General features: G+C 41.3%; 1 protein-coding gene across 4 annotated transcripts in view; it reads right to left on the reverse strand.

The window, feature by feature from the left end:
• UNC13C (unc-13 homolog C) overlaps positions 1 to 14,246 on the reverse strand; it is a 433,277-nt gene that overhangs the window by 325,734 nt on the left and 93,297 nt on the right. For all 4 annotated transcript variants that reach the window (XM_073303829.1, XM_073303827.2, XM_073303826.2 and 1 more), the window contains exon 5: positions 321 to 399. In XM_073303829.1, coding sequence (XP_073159930.1) covers positions 321 to 399 — 79 coding nt within the window. The remainder of the gene's footprint in view (positions 1 to 320; positions 400 to 14,246) is intronic.

Below are 14,246 nucleotides of genomic sequence, written 5' to 3' on the forward strand. Positions count from 1 at the left end.
GCCGCTGCTTCCGGGAACCACATGGAGTGGCCCCCAACCCTGCTCTCTGGCTGGAGCACCGGAGCACCGAAGTGGGGCATGCCCCAGTCCCCGCTCCCCAGCAGCAGCTCGAGGGCAGGATTAAAATGGCTGGCGGGCTGGATCTGGCCCCCGGGCCATAGTTTGCCCACCCCTGGTCTAGATCCATCTTCCTAAACCCTATTTTCCATATAACAGTTGCAGGGTACACAGTTAATCACAAACACAGTAGCCATTACATGAAAGAGCTAGAGATAATTTTCCAATGAATCAATAGTTTTTTGGTATCAGAGGTTACTCACCACATCTCGAACGATGGGAAAACTTTTCTTTCTACGCAGGTCTGGCATGCTGTCAATTCCATACAGTCCACGGCCAGGCCTTAAGGGAACATAAAGGGGGTGGGGGGGAAGGCTTGAGTTTAGGAGTTTGCATCTTTAAGGACATTGTTTGTTTACCGTATTCCCTGCTACAATATGACTAATCTGTACATATGTACCACCGACAGACCTCTGACACTTAATGCATGCGCCTCTACCGCATGAGCTAAAAGCCAACTGACTGTTAGCTAAGGCTGTAGAGCAGACTCATTTGCTCTCTCTCTCTCTCTAAGTGGTCTCGGTGCCACTAGATGGGACAGAACACCACACCCAGGAGGTGTGTGGGTTACACATAGTTAAAAGCAAAATTAACATTCTAATGGTTGACAGCAGCAGTAATTTTTCAGATTTATGAAAAGTAAGTTTTAGTGAACAGAGGCATGGACTGAGAGTCAGGACTCTTGATCTCTTCCTAGCTCTCCCCTTGAGAAGCTGGATACATTAAGCAAAACAAACAATTAACTTCTGTGCCCCATTTTACCCAGTTGTATAGCGAGTATCGTAATAGTTCACCACAACACAGAGTCTGGTAAGGCTTAATCAATTATAGTTGTAAACATTTGGGGCTTTGAGATCCCACATACCAAACGGTATTGAAATGCAGGCTGTTGTCATTCAGACAGTACAACTATATAAAGAATTCTGAGTATATGCAATAAAATCTTTTGATGTGTTAGAATGGGACTGCAGAAAACACAATATCTAATGCAGTAAATAATTCTGACTGTAACTTTTTAATATTGATTTATTGGCCATATCATTAGTATTTGGAGTGTTTTCTTATGCTCAGTTTGATATCTCTATTCACGCAAACATTTAAACCTTGTATATACACATGTATATCAGAATGTACCTTAAAAAAAATTACAGGAAAAGCCCATGGCCACTTCATACATGCAGTACAAAACTGGTGTGGGTAGATTGCATAAGACAAAGGGGGATGTTTTGACCACAGGATGTGCTTAGATTGAAGGACAACAGATACACAAAAATGAACTGCCAAAGGGCAATTCGAGAAAAACAGGAAAGTCGCAAAAGATCCTATGCAAAGCAAAGGGTAAAAGTGGTCTGGTTAAGCATGCTTTATTAGTGCATGATCAGTTGCAACAAACCAACTACAAAAGAGAAATAACAACATGAAAATAGCGAGGACAGCAAAAGTTACGCCAACTGAAGTTTATGCATGTATATGGAGAATTGCACAAGATATGTAATATTCATAATTCTTAATGGTGATTGGAAGAGAATTAATGAAAATGTAATTTGAATGTGTACAAAATGTGGTAAATTGTAAGGGGTAATCAAACTACCATAGGAGAAATCAATCATGACCTGCCTACGTGCCAGGAGAAAGTCACTATCTTTTTTGGTATGTCTGTTATTCCTTACTTTAATAGTAATTGTAATCACAAGGCAAGCTTTTGGTTCAAATAAAAGGTTAGAAATTAATAAACCAGGACCAAGTGTGTGGCATTCTCACCCAACAAAGCCACAATCAGGCCCTCTGTAAAACAGGGCGGATTTGTAACCAACACTGAAATGAAGTGTAAGTCAAAAGAATGGGCAGGTGCACATGAATGACAAATTAATTCTGTGCTGTTTCTATGAATAGCAAATTAATTTGAAATTATTGGAAACTTAAAATAAAGTGGGTCTATTATCTTGTGTGACAGGATTCCTTTGTTCAGAAACCTCATCAAGGTGAATGGGCTTGGCCACCAATAATTTTTGTTATGAAAATAATAAGTTGCACTAGACTGGGGGATGGGAACTGTCCTTTCCTGGTAAAGTCTAATTTTTCACCTGAACTTGAATAAAAGATCTAAGAATGGTAACAGACATTTATGCCTTTAGACTAATCATTAACCCAAGCCCTATTCAACTTCTTTCCTTTTAACTGGTCTCAAAATATGCCAGATTAGTATACTGCACTTCTACAATTCAGAACATATCATGCAATGCCTAGATAATACTAAAAATCAAATAACATGATTCCCTAACTGATCTGGCCATGGGTGGATTTATTTTTTTGTGCTTAGTTTTATTAATGTACAGTGAATTTCCAACTATAGATACGGATATGGAATATTCAAGATTTCCATGTCCTGCTAGCACAAGCCCCACTGCTTCTGAAACCATGTATCCTACTATGAGAAAGAGCTTCTTCAGCTTCTTCTACCTAGTACCTTCTACTTACCTACCTTCTTCTACTAAGTACTGTTCGAAGGATTTTCTGGGGGGAAAAATAAGTTCAGCTGGACTTTTGGATGAATAGGAGAAATGCATCCTACTTAACCTGTGTCAAATGGTTTAACCCATTGAGATCTTGCCTGGTACACAATAAGGAATCTTACACGTTTAGACAGACTGTTGTGTCACATGAAATATGCCAGTGGGCCATACTCATGAACTTTAGCTATATAACAAATATCCCTGGAGTGCACTGACTCCATTAATAATGTTAATGTTATACACAAATATGTATTGTGACAAAGCCCTGAGCCTGTATTGGTGGGTCCCGCACTTCTGGGAAGTTTCAGTGGCCTCAGAAACTCAATAAGGCCCCAATGTGACCTCCCTTTCTCAGTGCAGTGGCAAGAGTGACAGCCTATAGAGTTACTTTCATCACCAGCCAGTGTGGGAGATGGGAAGGGGGAATACCCCACAGTCTCTGTTGCTCCATAGCTCGGTAGGCGCACTTTGACCTCCTGCCTGGACTGAGTCCTGACTCCCTTCTCCAGGGGATCTCTGTAGAGCATGGGGGGGGGGGGGGGGGAACCTGGGCCCGCCTTTTATTCCAAGTTCCAGCCCAGGGACCCTTATGTTAGCAGATGTTGGTGGCTTTCCCTTCACCACTGACACCTCTTTGATTCCCTGGGCCACTTCCCCCATGGTCCCCTTTTCCTAGCTTCACCCTTATCTCAGGATTCAGCAATGCTTCCTCTCCTCCAGCTCCTTTCACCTCAGCCTCCTAGAGGGCACTGGAAGGAGAGCTTTTAAACAGTATAAGTGGGACCTTGATTGGTTCCAGCTGTCCTCATTAGCCTAATCACCTTAACTGGTTAATTGGCATCAGGTGTCTTAATTGGCCTGGAGTCACCTTTGTTTGGCTATCCAGGGAACAAGGGTCTGCTCATTCTGAAGGCTGATGTATCTGCCTTCCAGCACTCTCTTATATTCTTCTGGTCTGACTCTGTCACAGTATATAAGGTGCTGACAAGAACAGAACCACTGCTTCATTTGTGCAAGCATGGAGACTACTTTATTAGCTCTTCATCCTTCAGCACATGACCATCATTTGAGCTCTCTGTTCTTCTGTAACTGTGCATCTTCCCTCAGCAGTCACATGGATAGCTTCTGTATAACTTTAGGAATGCATGTGCACAACTACTTATCTCTTTCTTCTGCCTGGAGTTGTAAAACTCAGCAAGGAGGAGGGTAACAGTGATAAGATCACATGGCTTACATAGGTTTACCATTTGAGTGGCTTCTTGGATCATAATCACACACGCTTATTTTCAAATTGTCCCTTAAAAAATCCCTATCAAGACATATGCTTCTATGCTCCCTTAATATTTCCCTCTTCTGCCTCTGGAGAAGATGACCTCACTGTCTATTAGTTTATGGATTAATGTCAGACTTCCCCCTTCCACACAAACTATCCCCAGTTGCCCCTCTCCCTACCATTGTCCACACCTTTAAAAAATATAAATTAGCCATTCAACTCCATTGGCAGTTGGCCGGCCCCCTCTGCATAACTCCCTCTCCCCAGGGCTGTCTGCTCCACACAGAGCTTCGAGGGCTCAGGGACAGAAGGGCACTTCCATACACACTGCTGCTGTCCAGAGCTCAGGCAGGGGTCCCTGCATGTGTCAGTTTCAAGAGAGCAGAAGGCCTATTGTTCAGTAATTCAGCATACATTCCAGTGTTCTGCTGGGACCTTTCCATTACCTAATCCCTTTTCTCCACACCTTCCCCCACTCCAGTCACTCTCCCAACTCCACCAAACAGTCATAGAGTCAAGAACTTCTGAGAGAGACTAAAGCAGCTAGGGCCACATGTGCTAAAATCCAGGCTCTATGGGGAAGCGACCAGGGAAGCTAAGCTAGATCCCATTGATTCCCCGTTCCCCTGTGTGAATTCTAAGGAGAACTCACCAGAGCTGTCAGATAATAAAGCTCAAAAGTCAGATGGTTGTTGTACAGCTGGATCTGTTGACACAGAGGAAAATCCCATAGGGGACAAAGATAATCTCCCCTCCCACCTAGTAGTACATAAAGACATTTTGAGCATCATTCTTTACAAGGTAACAGACATTCAGCTCTTAGGTAACAGGCTAAGGGCCAGGCGATACAATCATTTCACCCCCTTAAATCTGAATAATTCCATTGACTTCAGTGAAGACTATTTGGATTTGCACTGGTATAAATGAGATTAGTATCTGACTCTAAAAATCTAAGTATCTAATCCAAAGCATAATGAAATCTATGAGAATCTTTTCCTAGACTTCAGCAGGTTTGGGATCAGATCCTAACAGTAGCTCATCCAGCTCTAACTACTTTAATATTCCAAACTGTAAATAATTTTTGTTTTCTAGGGAAAAACCCCCTAAAGATATCTGACTGCAAGTTCTATTTTCTTCTTCAACTCTTTCATATGGCTCTAAAAAGTGACATGATGAAAGCCTAGTGCAAACCCCTCATAATTTATGGATATTGATGCTTCTTAGAGGCTCTGATTATTAATAGTTTCTTTCCTTTTCTACTCCTTTTTTCCCCCAACTATTTTTTTAAAAAGCTGATGCTTCCCCTTTGCTTGAAATTGAAAGGGAAGACAAAATAGACAAGGCTTTCAAGATAACTGGAGAGTGAATCTGATTTTCAGGCATAAGACTCTTTAGGTCTCCTCTAGCATTGATATTCATCAGGCAAATCCTCTTTGACAATGAAACTTCACTCCTTTCTTGCAAGGAAGACTATGAAACTATGAAAGTATATGTGATATGGTTTGGTTCATAACACAGTTCTGAAATGAAGGCGAAGTCAGGCTGTTTCTTTTACAATTTCCTTATTTAGAACTGTACACAAACCAAATCTGTAGGACTTGGCAGTCTGACCTTGCAGGGGCTGGAGTGCCGCCTCAATCCCTCAGTGTTTAATGCCACTCAGCAACTCACAAGAGGCCCCTGATACCTTGCAAGATTGAACCACAGAATAAACTGACAGGTATCATTCAAGCTTTTCAAAATGCTGTTTTCTCAGGAGAAAGCTTCATAAAGGTCTGTGAACTCCGGGAGTTTCGTGAACCAAGAATGCTGGCAGGGTTTCCTCCTGTGTGCTGCCTTTAAGCTCTGAGGTTTATTATTTAGCTCAATGGACAAGGTTTTGCAGGAAGTTTCCATCACTCCTACATTATTAAATCAGCAGTACACAATGGATGTGTGGCAAATGCTCTGATTATATAATCATTTCACATCCTAGATGATATCACAGGTTAATTAGTGTTTTAAGGGATGTGACCTGCTTCTTCCTGTAAGTTAACAGTTAATGAAGCAGAAACTTGGAGAAATGATCCAGAATCTTTATGCATCCAGAAAAGAAATTAGAATTGCTTAGCTAAAAGACAAGTTTTAGCTTACAGTGTGATCACGTTAGCTTATTGCCAAACCAATATTCTGCAAATGCTTAAATGTAGTTTTGGGGGTTTAGAAAACAGTTTGACATTTCACTTTTAATATATACTGATCAAACTCAACTGCAAGTATATTCAACAAAAATAACTAAATAGGATTTTTGGAGGGGCATTCCCTATTTATCCTTCCAGATTAAACATGCCTACTTTTCCATATCAGTAACTTCAAATTCAATATGGGACCTCAAAATCAAAATCCATCAACAATAATAAAGAGTGTAGCTCAATGATTTTGTTGATTCATGAACCAGAACAGAATCCAGCACACTGTGCTCCTGTTGTGTACTGATAGCACAATACAGAAGTACTTGTTTTTGCACCAAAGTAACCAAACATGACTTCAGGGTACCTATGGTACTGATAAAAAGAAAAGAAATACTTGTGGCACCTTAGAGACTAACCAATTTATTTGAGCATAAGCTTTCGTGAGCTACAGCTCACTTCATCGGATGCATTGAGCTGTAGCTCACGAAAGCTTATGCTCAAATAAATTGGTTAGTCTCTAAGGTGCCACAAGTACTCCTTTTCTTTTTGCGAATACAGACTAACACGGCTGTTACTCTGAAACCTATGGTACTGATAGTTGAACTAGGCGGAGATAGTTTTGCCGTTACTTTTCTGATTATCTTCCAAGGTAAATCATGGTTACAATTTCCAATTCTAGTGGCAAGAAATGAACTTCAGATACACTGTTTCATCTCTCTCTGGTGTATTAATGTGACTGTCCAGTTTCTAAGTTGTTCAAGTACAGAAAAAGCTGCAAAGAGGAGTCAGCCAGAGACTCCACCAGTAGGGGCTGAAGCAGCCAAAGCAGGGAACTTTGCTCCTTTGGAGAACTTTCTATACTTTGACTGAATTTTCTATGCCCTGTGCTGATTGGGTGTTTTCTTCAAATCTCCCCCTCCCACACAGTCTCTTCATGTCACTGTAACTCCTCTTACCCCTTCTCCCCATCCCCCTCACCTGCCCTTTTTCTCCCATTGCTTTAGCTTATCCCCTCCTAAGTCCCCACATATATATAAACCAATTTTGGAACTAACATGACACTGCTGCCATCACATATGTTACTGTACTTGTGTGTTATACCCCTTCCCCCACCCAGTATCTGTCAGGTCTATTTAGAGTGTAAACTCTTCAGAGGCCAAGAACCATCTTTTGTTCTGTGTTTGTACAGCACTCAGCATAAGGGTGTCCTGGTCCATGACTAGGGCCCTTAGGTGCTACGGTAAAAACGAAAAACAACCGTGGGTAAACACTGCCTTTAACAGCTTTAAGCTTGACCTAATTGTGATTACCCACACAGATGTTGGCCCATGGAAACCTGATGGCCTACTGGGTTTCGCAGCCACAAATGCAAGTTGTGATTGTGAGAGATATTGTGCTGTCTCCTCTCCAGCCATACTTGTTTAGCTACATCACATTATCCCTTTTCTCAAACACCAGAGATTGCATGGAGTATGAACGGGGAATCCCAAAGCACCACAATGTAAGGACTTGTTCTTCCCTAGCCAACAGAATGCCAGAAAGCTGAAAGGAGTCTGCATGCTCCCAAGATATTTAAAGGGAAAAAAACCAAAGTTGTGATAAAGAGGGAGAGAGAAGCATTTCTCACAGAGTTCCAGTGACTGTAGAGAAAATGTCACCACAACACCAAGCTGTCTTTCCCCCTGTAAAACCATGATACATCTGAGGAGATTTAATGCAGCCAGGAGGAAAAATCCTGGAAGTCAAGAATGGAAATAAGAACATCAGCAGCCTCATATATGGAGTCTCAAATTGAGGCTGTGTTTAGCTCTGCTCTTTTCTTTTCCAGCTTCTGTGGCAGGCCAACCTTTCTCTCTGAATAGGTCAGCCAGCTGTGGAGGGTGTTTTCAGGTCAATAGGACCTAGGTAGCAATAACAGTAAGCAATAAGGCTCTTTTAGAGAGACCTTCCAGGTACCTAAATAAGCGAGGCCAGGACTACATACAATGATTTGCACATGCAAGATTATTAAAACCAGAAAGTGTTTACTGCTCTCTTGTCATTTGGGTAACTGTTATTTGTATTGTCAAATTCATTTCTCATATTACAATTTGGATGAATTGGAAATTGTTTTGCTCTTGCTATAATTATGTTTACAATTTTGTTGTTTTTCTATTCATAAACTCTAGGCTTTGAGCATAACAGCCGGCCACGCCTCCTGGCAAGATGGCTATCTAACTGCCTCTTCTAAATTACCTCTTTCCCCATTTATCACACTTGCATGGCTTCTGACACTTTCATGGGACCTGTAAAGTACAGGAATGTATCAGAGTGCATCACACCAGTTAAAATAAAATGTTAACGCCTGACTCAGGTAAAAGCAAGCCTAAACACATAATTGTAAATGGACTAAAAGTAGTCTATGGTGGTCACTATGGTTTTGATCATTTGCTTTAGCTAAATAGACAAGTTTACCTTAATATTTGTGGCATTACTTGAACTTCCCTATACGTACAGAAGTAAAGTTATCCAAGAGATAATCTAAACAACATAATCATTTTTAAGGATGCTTGCAACATGATCCTTATCCATCAGAGAAAAATGAGACAATAGATGAAAGATCTTGCCGTTAGCAAGAATAGACCAAACAATTTAACACTGAGATATTAAGGAAACTTCAAAAGTCACTTGGACATAGGATAAAGCATACTCCTTAAAGCCCTGCAGGGAAAAAAAAAGATTCTGAAAACAAGAGGAAGCGATGTTACAATTCTTTTGAAAACTGGTCATCTTTATACCTCTTGCTCTCTCGGATGACTAAATGCTACTTAACAATGCATTCTACTAAACTTCACAATACAGAAATGAAACTGATTGTATCAGACTTCTAAACATTGCAATATCAACCCAGGAAACGCTGTCATATTATATTCTAATATTGAACATCTGGACTTGGTCTCCTGGAGCAAACAAACCCCTTTGGGAAAATAGGGCCCCACACTTAGGATGTTACCATATGTAACCACAATGGTACTTCCATGGAAGATAATCCCCGAAGATGTAATTATTATGTAAATATACATTGGGCGTAAAATTCCCTTTGGGACGCTGGGTGTATGATGAGTTAACCATTTTATAGAATATAACCCTACCGGTGATGTGGATGCCAAGTTGGAAGAATCCAAATTTAAAGTGGCCACAGCCTGGAGCCAAGAATATTCCCGGCAAGCAAATGTATGGGAGCCATTGTGGGTGCAGCCAGCACTTTTTAATGTGTCCTTTCACTCTTTTACAGGGGTGGTACGCCGCAAGGAGTGGTGAGTGGACCAAATTCCTCCTAATTGTAGTATGTTCATAAAAGTATTGAAACAACAATTCAAAGGGTGGGTGAGGGGACACACCTGGAATCGTTGTCGGAAAAGGGGATTGTGGGCAGCGGGGAACACTATGCTGGATACGTGGAATCTGGGGGATGAGTGGGTAACCAAACAATTAGTAAGCCAAAACATAAGATTTCAACAACAAATTAATGAATTAATAGCACACCAACTATCAGCAGTTGCCATAGGGTGGAGGACAGCAGTAGAGGTAAACTTGCAGTTAACTCATTGGGCAGGAGATCTGGTGACATGGTGGGGGATGGCTTCAGAAGATTAACATGGGGAGAAGTGTGTTTAGGTATTCAAAATGCTCAGTTAATAATGTTAATGGATATTATGAGAGATGCTTGGTCAGAACAATGGCCTTCAGTGTTAAATGGGGAGGCTAGCCCAAATTTATCCACAATTGCAAACACATACCATCTACCTGAAAAATAACAGCCCCAACCTGTGGGGACAGTTCTTGTGTAATTGTTACTAGGATACCATGGGAAGGAAATGCAAATAAGGTGGTCCCCTTGAACACTATGGGAGTAACTAGGGAAGGAGGAGTGCATTGGGAGCTACTAGGAAATAGGTGGTAGGAGGGATGGAATGGGGTAAATTGGACTGTCATCACATTAAGCAGTTGAATATCCAGAGGAGGAATATGGATGTGCCTCTCTCCTCTGACTATGGAGGAGCAGGATCAATGGCCTGTTGCAAAGGGGGGGCATTTAGGGGTAATATACATGGGGTATGGTGTATTCTGTGGGAATGTATGCAATCCTGCAATATAACACTAGGAGGCAAAATCCTTCCAGTGTATGACCAAATTATGAACTTCTATACACTGCTACCTGGACTATGGTGCATCAATGGACCAGTGGATTTAATCGTTGTAAACAATCGAACCAGCACCTACTACCCCATGCCATACCAAGTAGTTGAATTGGTTTGGACAATACCAAATTTCACCATGGATATTCAATGGAGACACAGTATGGACAAAAGTACACAAAGATTACAAGAGCAACTTGCTCCAAGTGCCAACAGTTGGACACACTTACAATATACACTACAGGATGGCATTGACAAAATGTTAACCCTATCAAAGGAGGAGAAGCAGTGTTTTTGGTGGTGGCTAGGATGTTGGACCATACTGCAGTGGTCAGGACTCTCAGTGTTGCCGTGGATTATCATAGCAGCTGGTGTATTATTAACTGTATTTGTGTTACATTGCATATGGAAACAATCAAGGGGGGCATAACCCTCTAGAGAACATCCACTAATTATAATCTATAAGTAATGTAGTAAGCCCTTTCCCCCACAGTGTACTAGGCCCACTATAATGGGAAGTCTGGAACACTAATTGGAAAAGATGTGGTATGCCTGTAGCAGAGAAGGTACAGGGCACGGTACTACGCAAGGGGCAGTGGGACAGATGGAATATTGACACCTTCCACCTTGATGCCTGGCCCTATCAGAAAGTGTCTCACCATATGTCCTATGCTTTTCCAGGGATACCTAGGCAGGAGGATCACCCAAACCCCTACCCCCAAAAGGGGTAGAGTGTAAGGATATAGATATTCAGGCCTGTCTGTAAAGGCCTATACTTTAAGAATTTTGGTATATGTTTATCATTTAGCTAGTTATAGAGGTATAAAAGAAAGAATCAAAATCACTGTCTGCCTGTGTAAGGGCCTTCTCACACTGTGACAGTCTGAGGCCCTGTTCTTAAGCTAAGGCCTTTGGCTAAGTAGCGGGAGCAGCCATAAACTGGGAAGCATATGATCACATCCTCACATTCCAAACTAGTCATATTGAAATAAGGCAATCTGGGGCTGTTCGAAAAGTGATCCAATCTATCACCTCCAGAGAAAGGGAAGAGCCTAGAAGATGTAAAAGGAAATTTAGTTTGATAGTTTTCTGTTTGGTAAGAACTCACTTATCAATAGACACAGCTGGGAAACCCTTATGTCTTTATAGATGCAGTTGTGAAATCCTCACTTCTGTATTGTTTTGTCATTATAGTTCCCACTTTGCTATTGTTTATTTGCATGGTCTCTGTCTAGTTCTGTGATTGTTTCTGTCTGCGGTATAATTAATTTTGCTATATGTAAGTTAATTAGGGTAGTGGGATATAATTGGTTAGCTAATCATGTTACAATATGTTAGGATTGGTTAGGTAAATTTCAGTAGAACAATTAGTTAAGGTATAGCTAAGAATATTACTATATACATTAGGGGCAAACAGGAAGTAAGTTTGGATTCGAAAATAAGGAAAAAGGAACTTGGAGTTAAGCTTGCTGGAAGTTCACCCCAATAACCATCTAATTGTTTGCACCTTCGGACTTCGGGTAGTGTTGCTTTCTGTTCATGCGAGAAGGACCGGGGAAGTGAGAGGGTGAAAGAATAAACCCTCTAACAGTTTAACTGTTACTTGCTTCTAACTGCCTCCCAACCCCATTTCCATCTTTTTTGCTTCACTTATCTTGCTGTATATTGTCATAAATCAAGACTGTAAGCTCCTTAAGGCAGGGAAAATTTTTTCATGTCTACAGATGACTAGTGCAATATCTGATAGGGGCCTCTAAGCCCATCGGAACACACATAAATAATAAAATAATAATACAAACTTTATTCACACACTTGCAACAGTTAACATAAGTCATTCAGAAACATGATGATATTTACATATTTTCAAAGAAGAAGAATCGCTCTCTCATCATTTTGTCCAGACTTGTGATGTACCTAGGTTTTAAGATCTGGCTATTGCCGTACTTCTCCATTCTTGTTTCTATTATAAAATGTATGTGTATTGTGTCACAAAGATCCAATATTTCTAAGACCTCTAGAGAGTTCCATTAAACATTTCTGATTTAATACACTATTTATTCTAGACCAGCGGTTCTCAAGCTTTCTTGCACCATGACTCCCTTTTTACAACAAATATTACTACTCAACCGCCAGAGCGGGGACTAAAGACTGAGCCCGCCCAAGCTCTGCCACCCTGGGCAGGAGGGCCAAAGCTGAAACCCAAGGGCTTCTGTCCTGGACGCAGAGCATGTAACCTTAGCCCTGGGCGATGGGGCTTGGGCTTCAGACTTGCTAGGGCCCAGGGCCAATGCCAGCCTTGGCAACCCCATTAAAATGGGGTCCCAACCCACAGTTTGAGAACCCTTGTTCTAGACAGAACCTGTTGTTTTTAATATTTCACTACATAGGACTACAGTTTATGGCAGACTTTGTGAAAATGAACTAGTTGATTGTATGGTTATATTTCTACAATATAATGAACCTTGATGATTTATAGTCCATGCTGTGAATAACTGGCAGCCCTTTAGTGTTTAAATGATGCCATTTAATATGCTAATTGGTAAATGTCACCTTTTAAAGAATGTTGACATTCATTCTTCTTCCACAGGATGATAGAACCTAAGTGATAGTTTGTTAATGGAGCCCTAACTAAACACATTTTAAAGAGAACTTTTTACCTTTACTAAAATAAGAATTAAAGCTGTGATTTACAAGGGAATCACGAAGGTCACACATTAAGTGGAAGGGGAAATATTTGTAATATTCCAGATTTCTCTGAATTTCCTTTTCACTTCCTAGTATCAAGTGGAAATGAATCACTGTTCATTCAGTGGCACTTATCCAAAGCAAGCAAAAATATACATGCTTCTTGTATTCTCCTCCACTCCCCCATATCCCCCCAAAAAACCCTGCTTATTTTCTTCCTTCTCAGAAAAACAAACCTGTTCTTGACCCTTTGTTTTGCAAAGGTCCTGAAAGCTTTCTTGGCTTATGTTTCGCATAGTAGCTCCACTTATTTTTAATCCTTTTTACAAGTAGCAAATGTGAAGATGGAAAAAAGAAATAAAACAAGCTACAGTCCTAGATTTGGGAATGGCCAATTCTGATCCAAAGTACTCCTAAACAAATATGGCCAAATCCTCAATTTGTCTCTTCATTAATAAAAGGGTTCAAAGTCTCCAGAGACAAGTCAGAAGATACAGCTTCAAATCATAAAGACTAAAGATTCCAGAGCTTAATTGAAATGCTCAGGGGGTGGTAATGACATTTGTGAGAGGCATTCACATAGGTTCTAACTGTATTAAACCTGGGCGGGAAAAACACCAGAGGTCTTTTTTATTATTTGGACCCGGGGTTGCCAACCTGTGGCTCCGGAGCCACATGCGGCTCTTCAGAAGTTAATATTCGCCAACTTTCCAATGTGTCAGGGGGGTGCTCACTGCTCAATCCCGGGCTCTGCCACAGGCCCTGGCCCCACTCCATCCCTTCCTGCCCCCTCCCCTGATCCTGCCATGCCCTCGCTTCTGCCCCCCTTCCCCGAGAGCCTCCTGCACACCATGAAACAGCTGATCGGGAGGTGTGGGGAGGGAGGGGGAGGTGCTGATCGGCAGGGCTGCTGGTGGGCAGGAGGCCCTGGGAGCGGGATGGGGGGAGCTGATCGGGGGCTGCTGACATATTATTGTGGCTCTTTGGCAATGTACATTGGTAAATTTTGGCTCCTTCAAATTTTACTCACACATATAAAAATTTTTTTACTCACACACATAAATAATAAAATAATAATACAAACTTTACTCACACACTTGCAACAGTTAACATGAGTCATTCAGAAACATGATGAGAGAGCTATCCTTCTCAGGCTCAGGTTGGCCACCCCTGATTTGGACTAAAACACCCAGTTCATCCAGACAGGAAAGGACCAGCAATGGAATATCAAACAAGCACTGAACAAACTACAGCTAGATTTTTAAAATAGTGCTTAGCCCACACTAAGGGGTGGTACAGTCACTTCTCA

The sequence above is a fragment of the Lepidochelys kempii genome, chromosome 10 (genome assembly GCF_965140285.1).
Source record: "Lepidochelys kempii isolate rLepKem1 chromosome 10, rLepKem1.hap1, whole genome shotgun sequence".
In the NCBI taxonomy this organism is placed as follows: Eukaryota; Metazoa; Chordata; order Testudines; family Cheloniidae; genus Lepidochelys; species Lepidochelys kempii.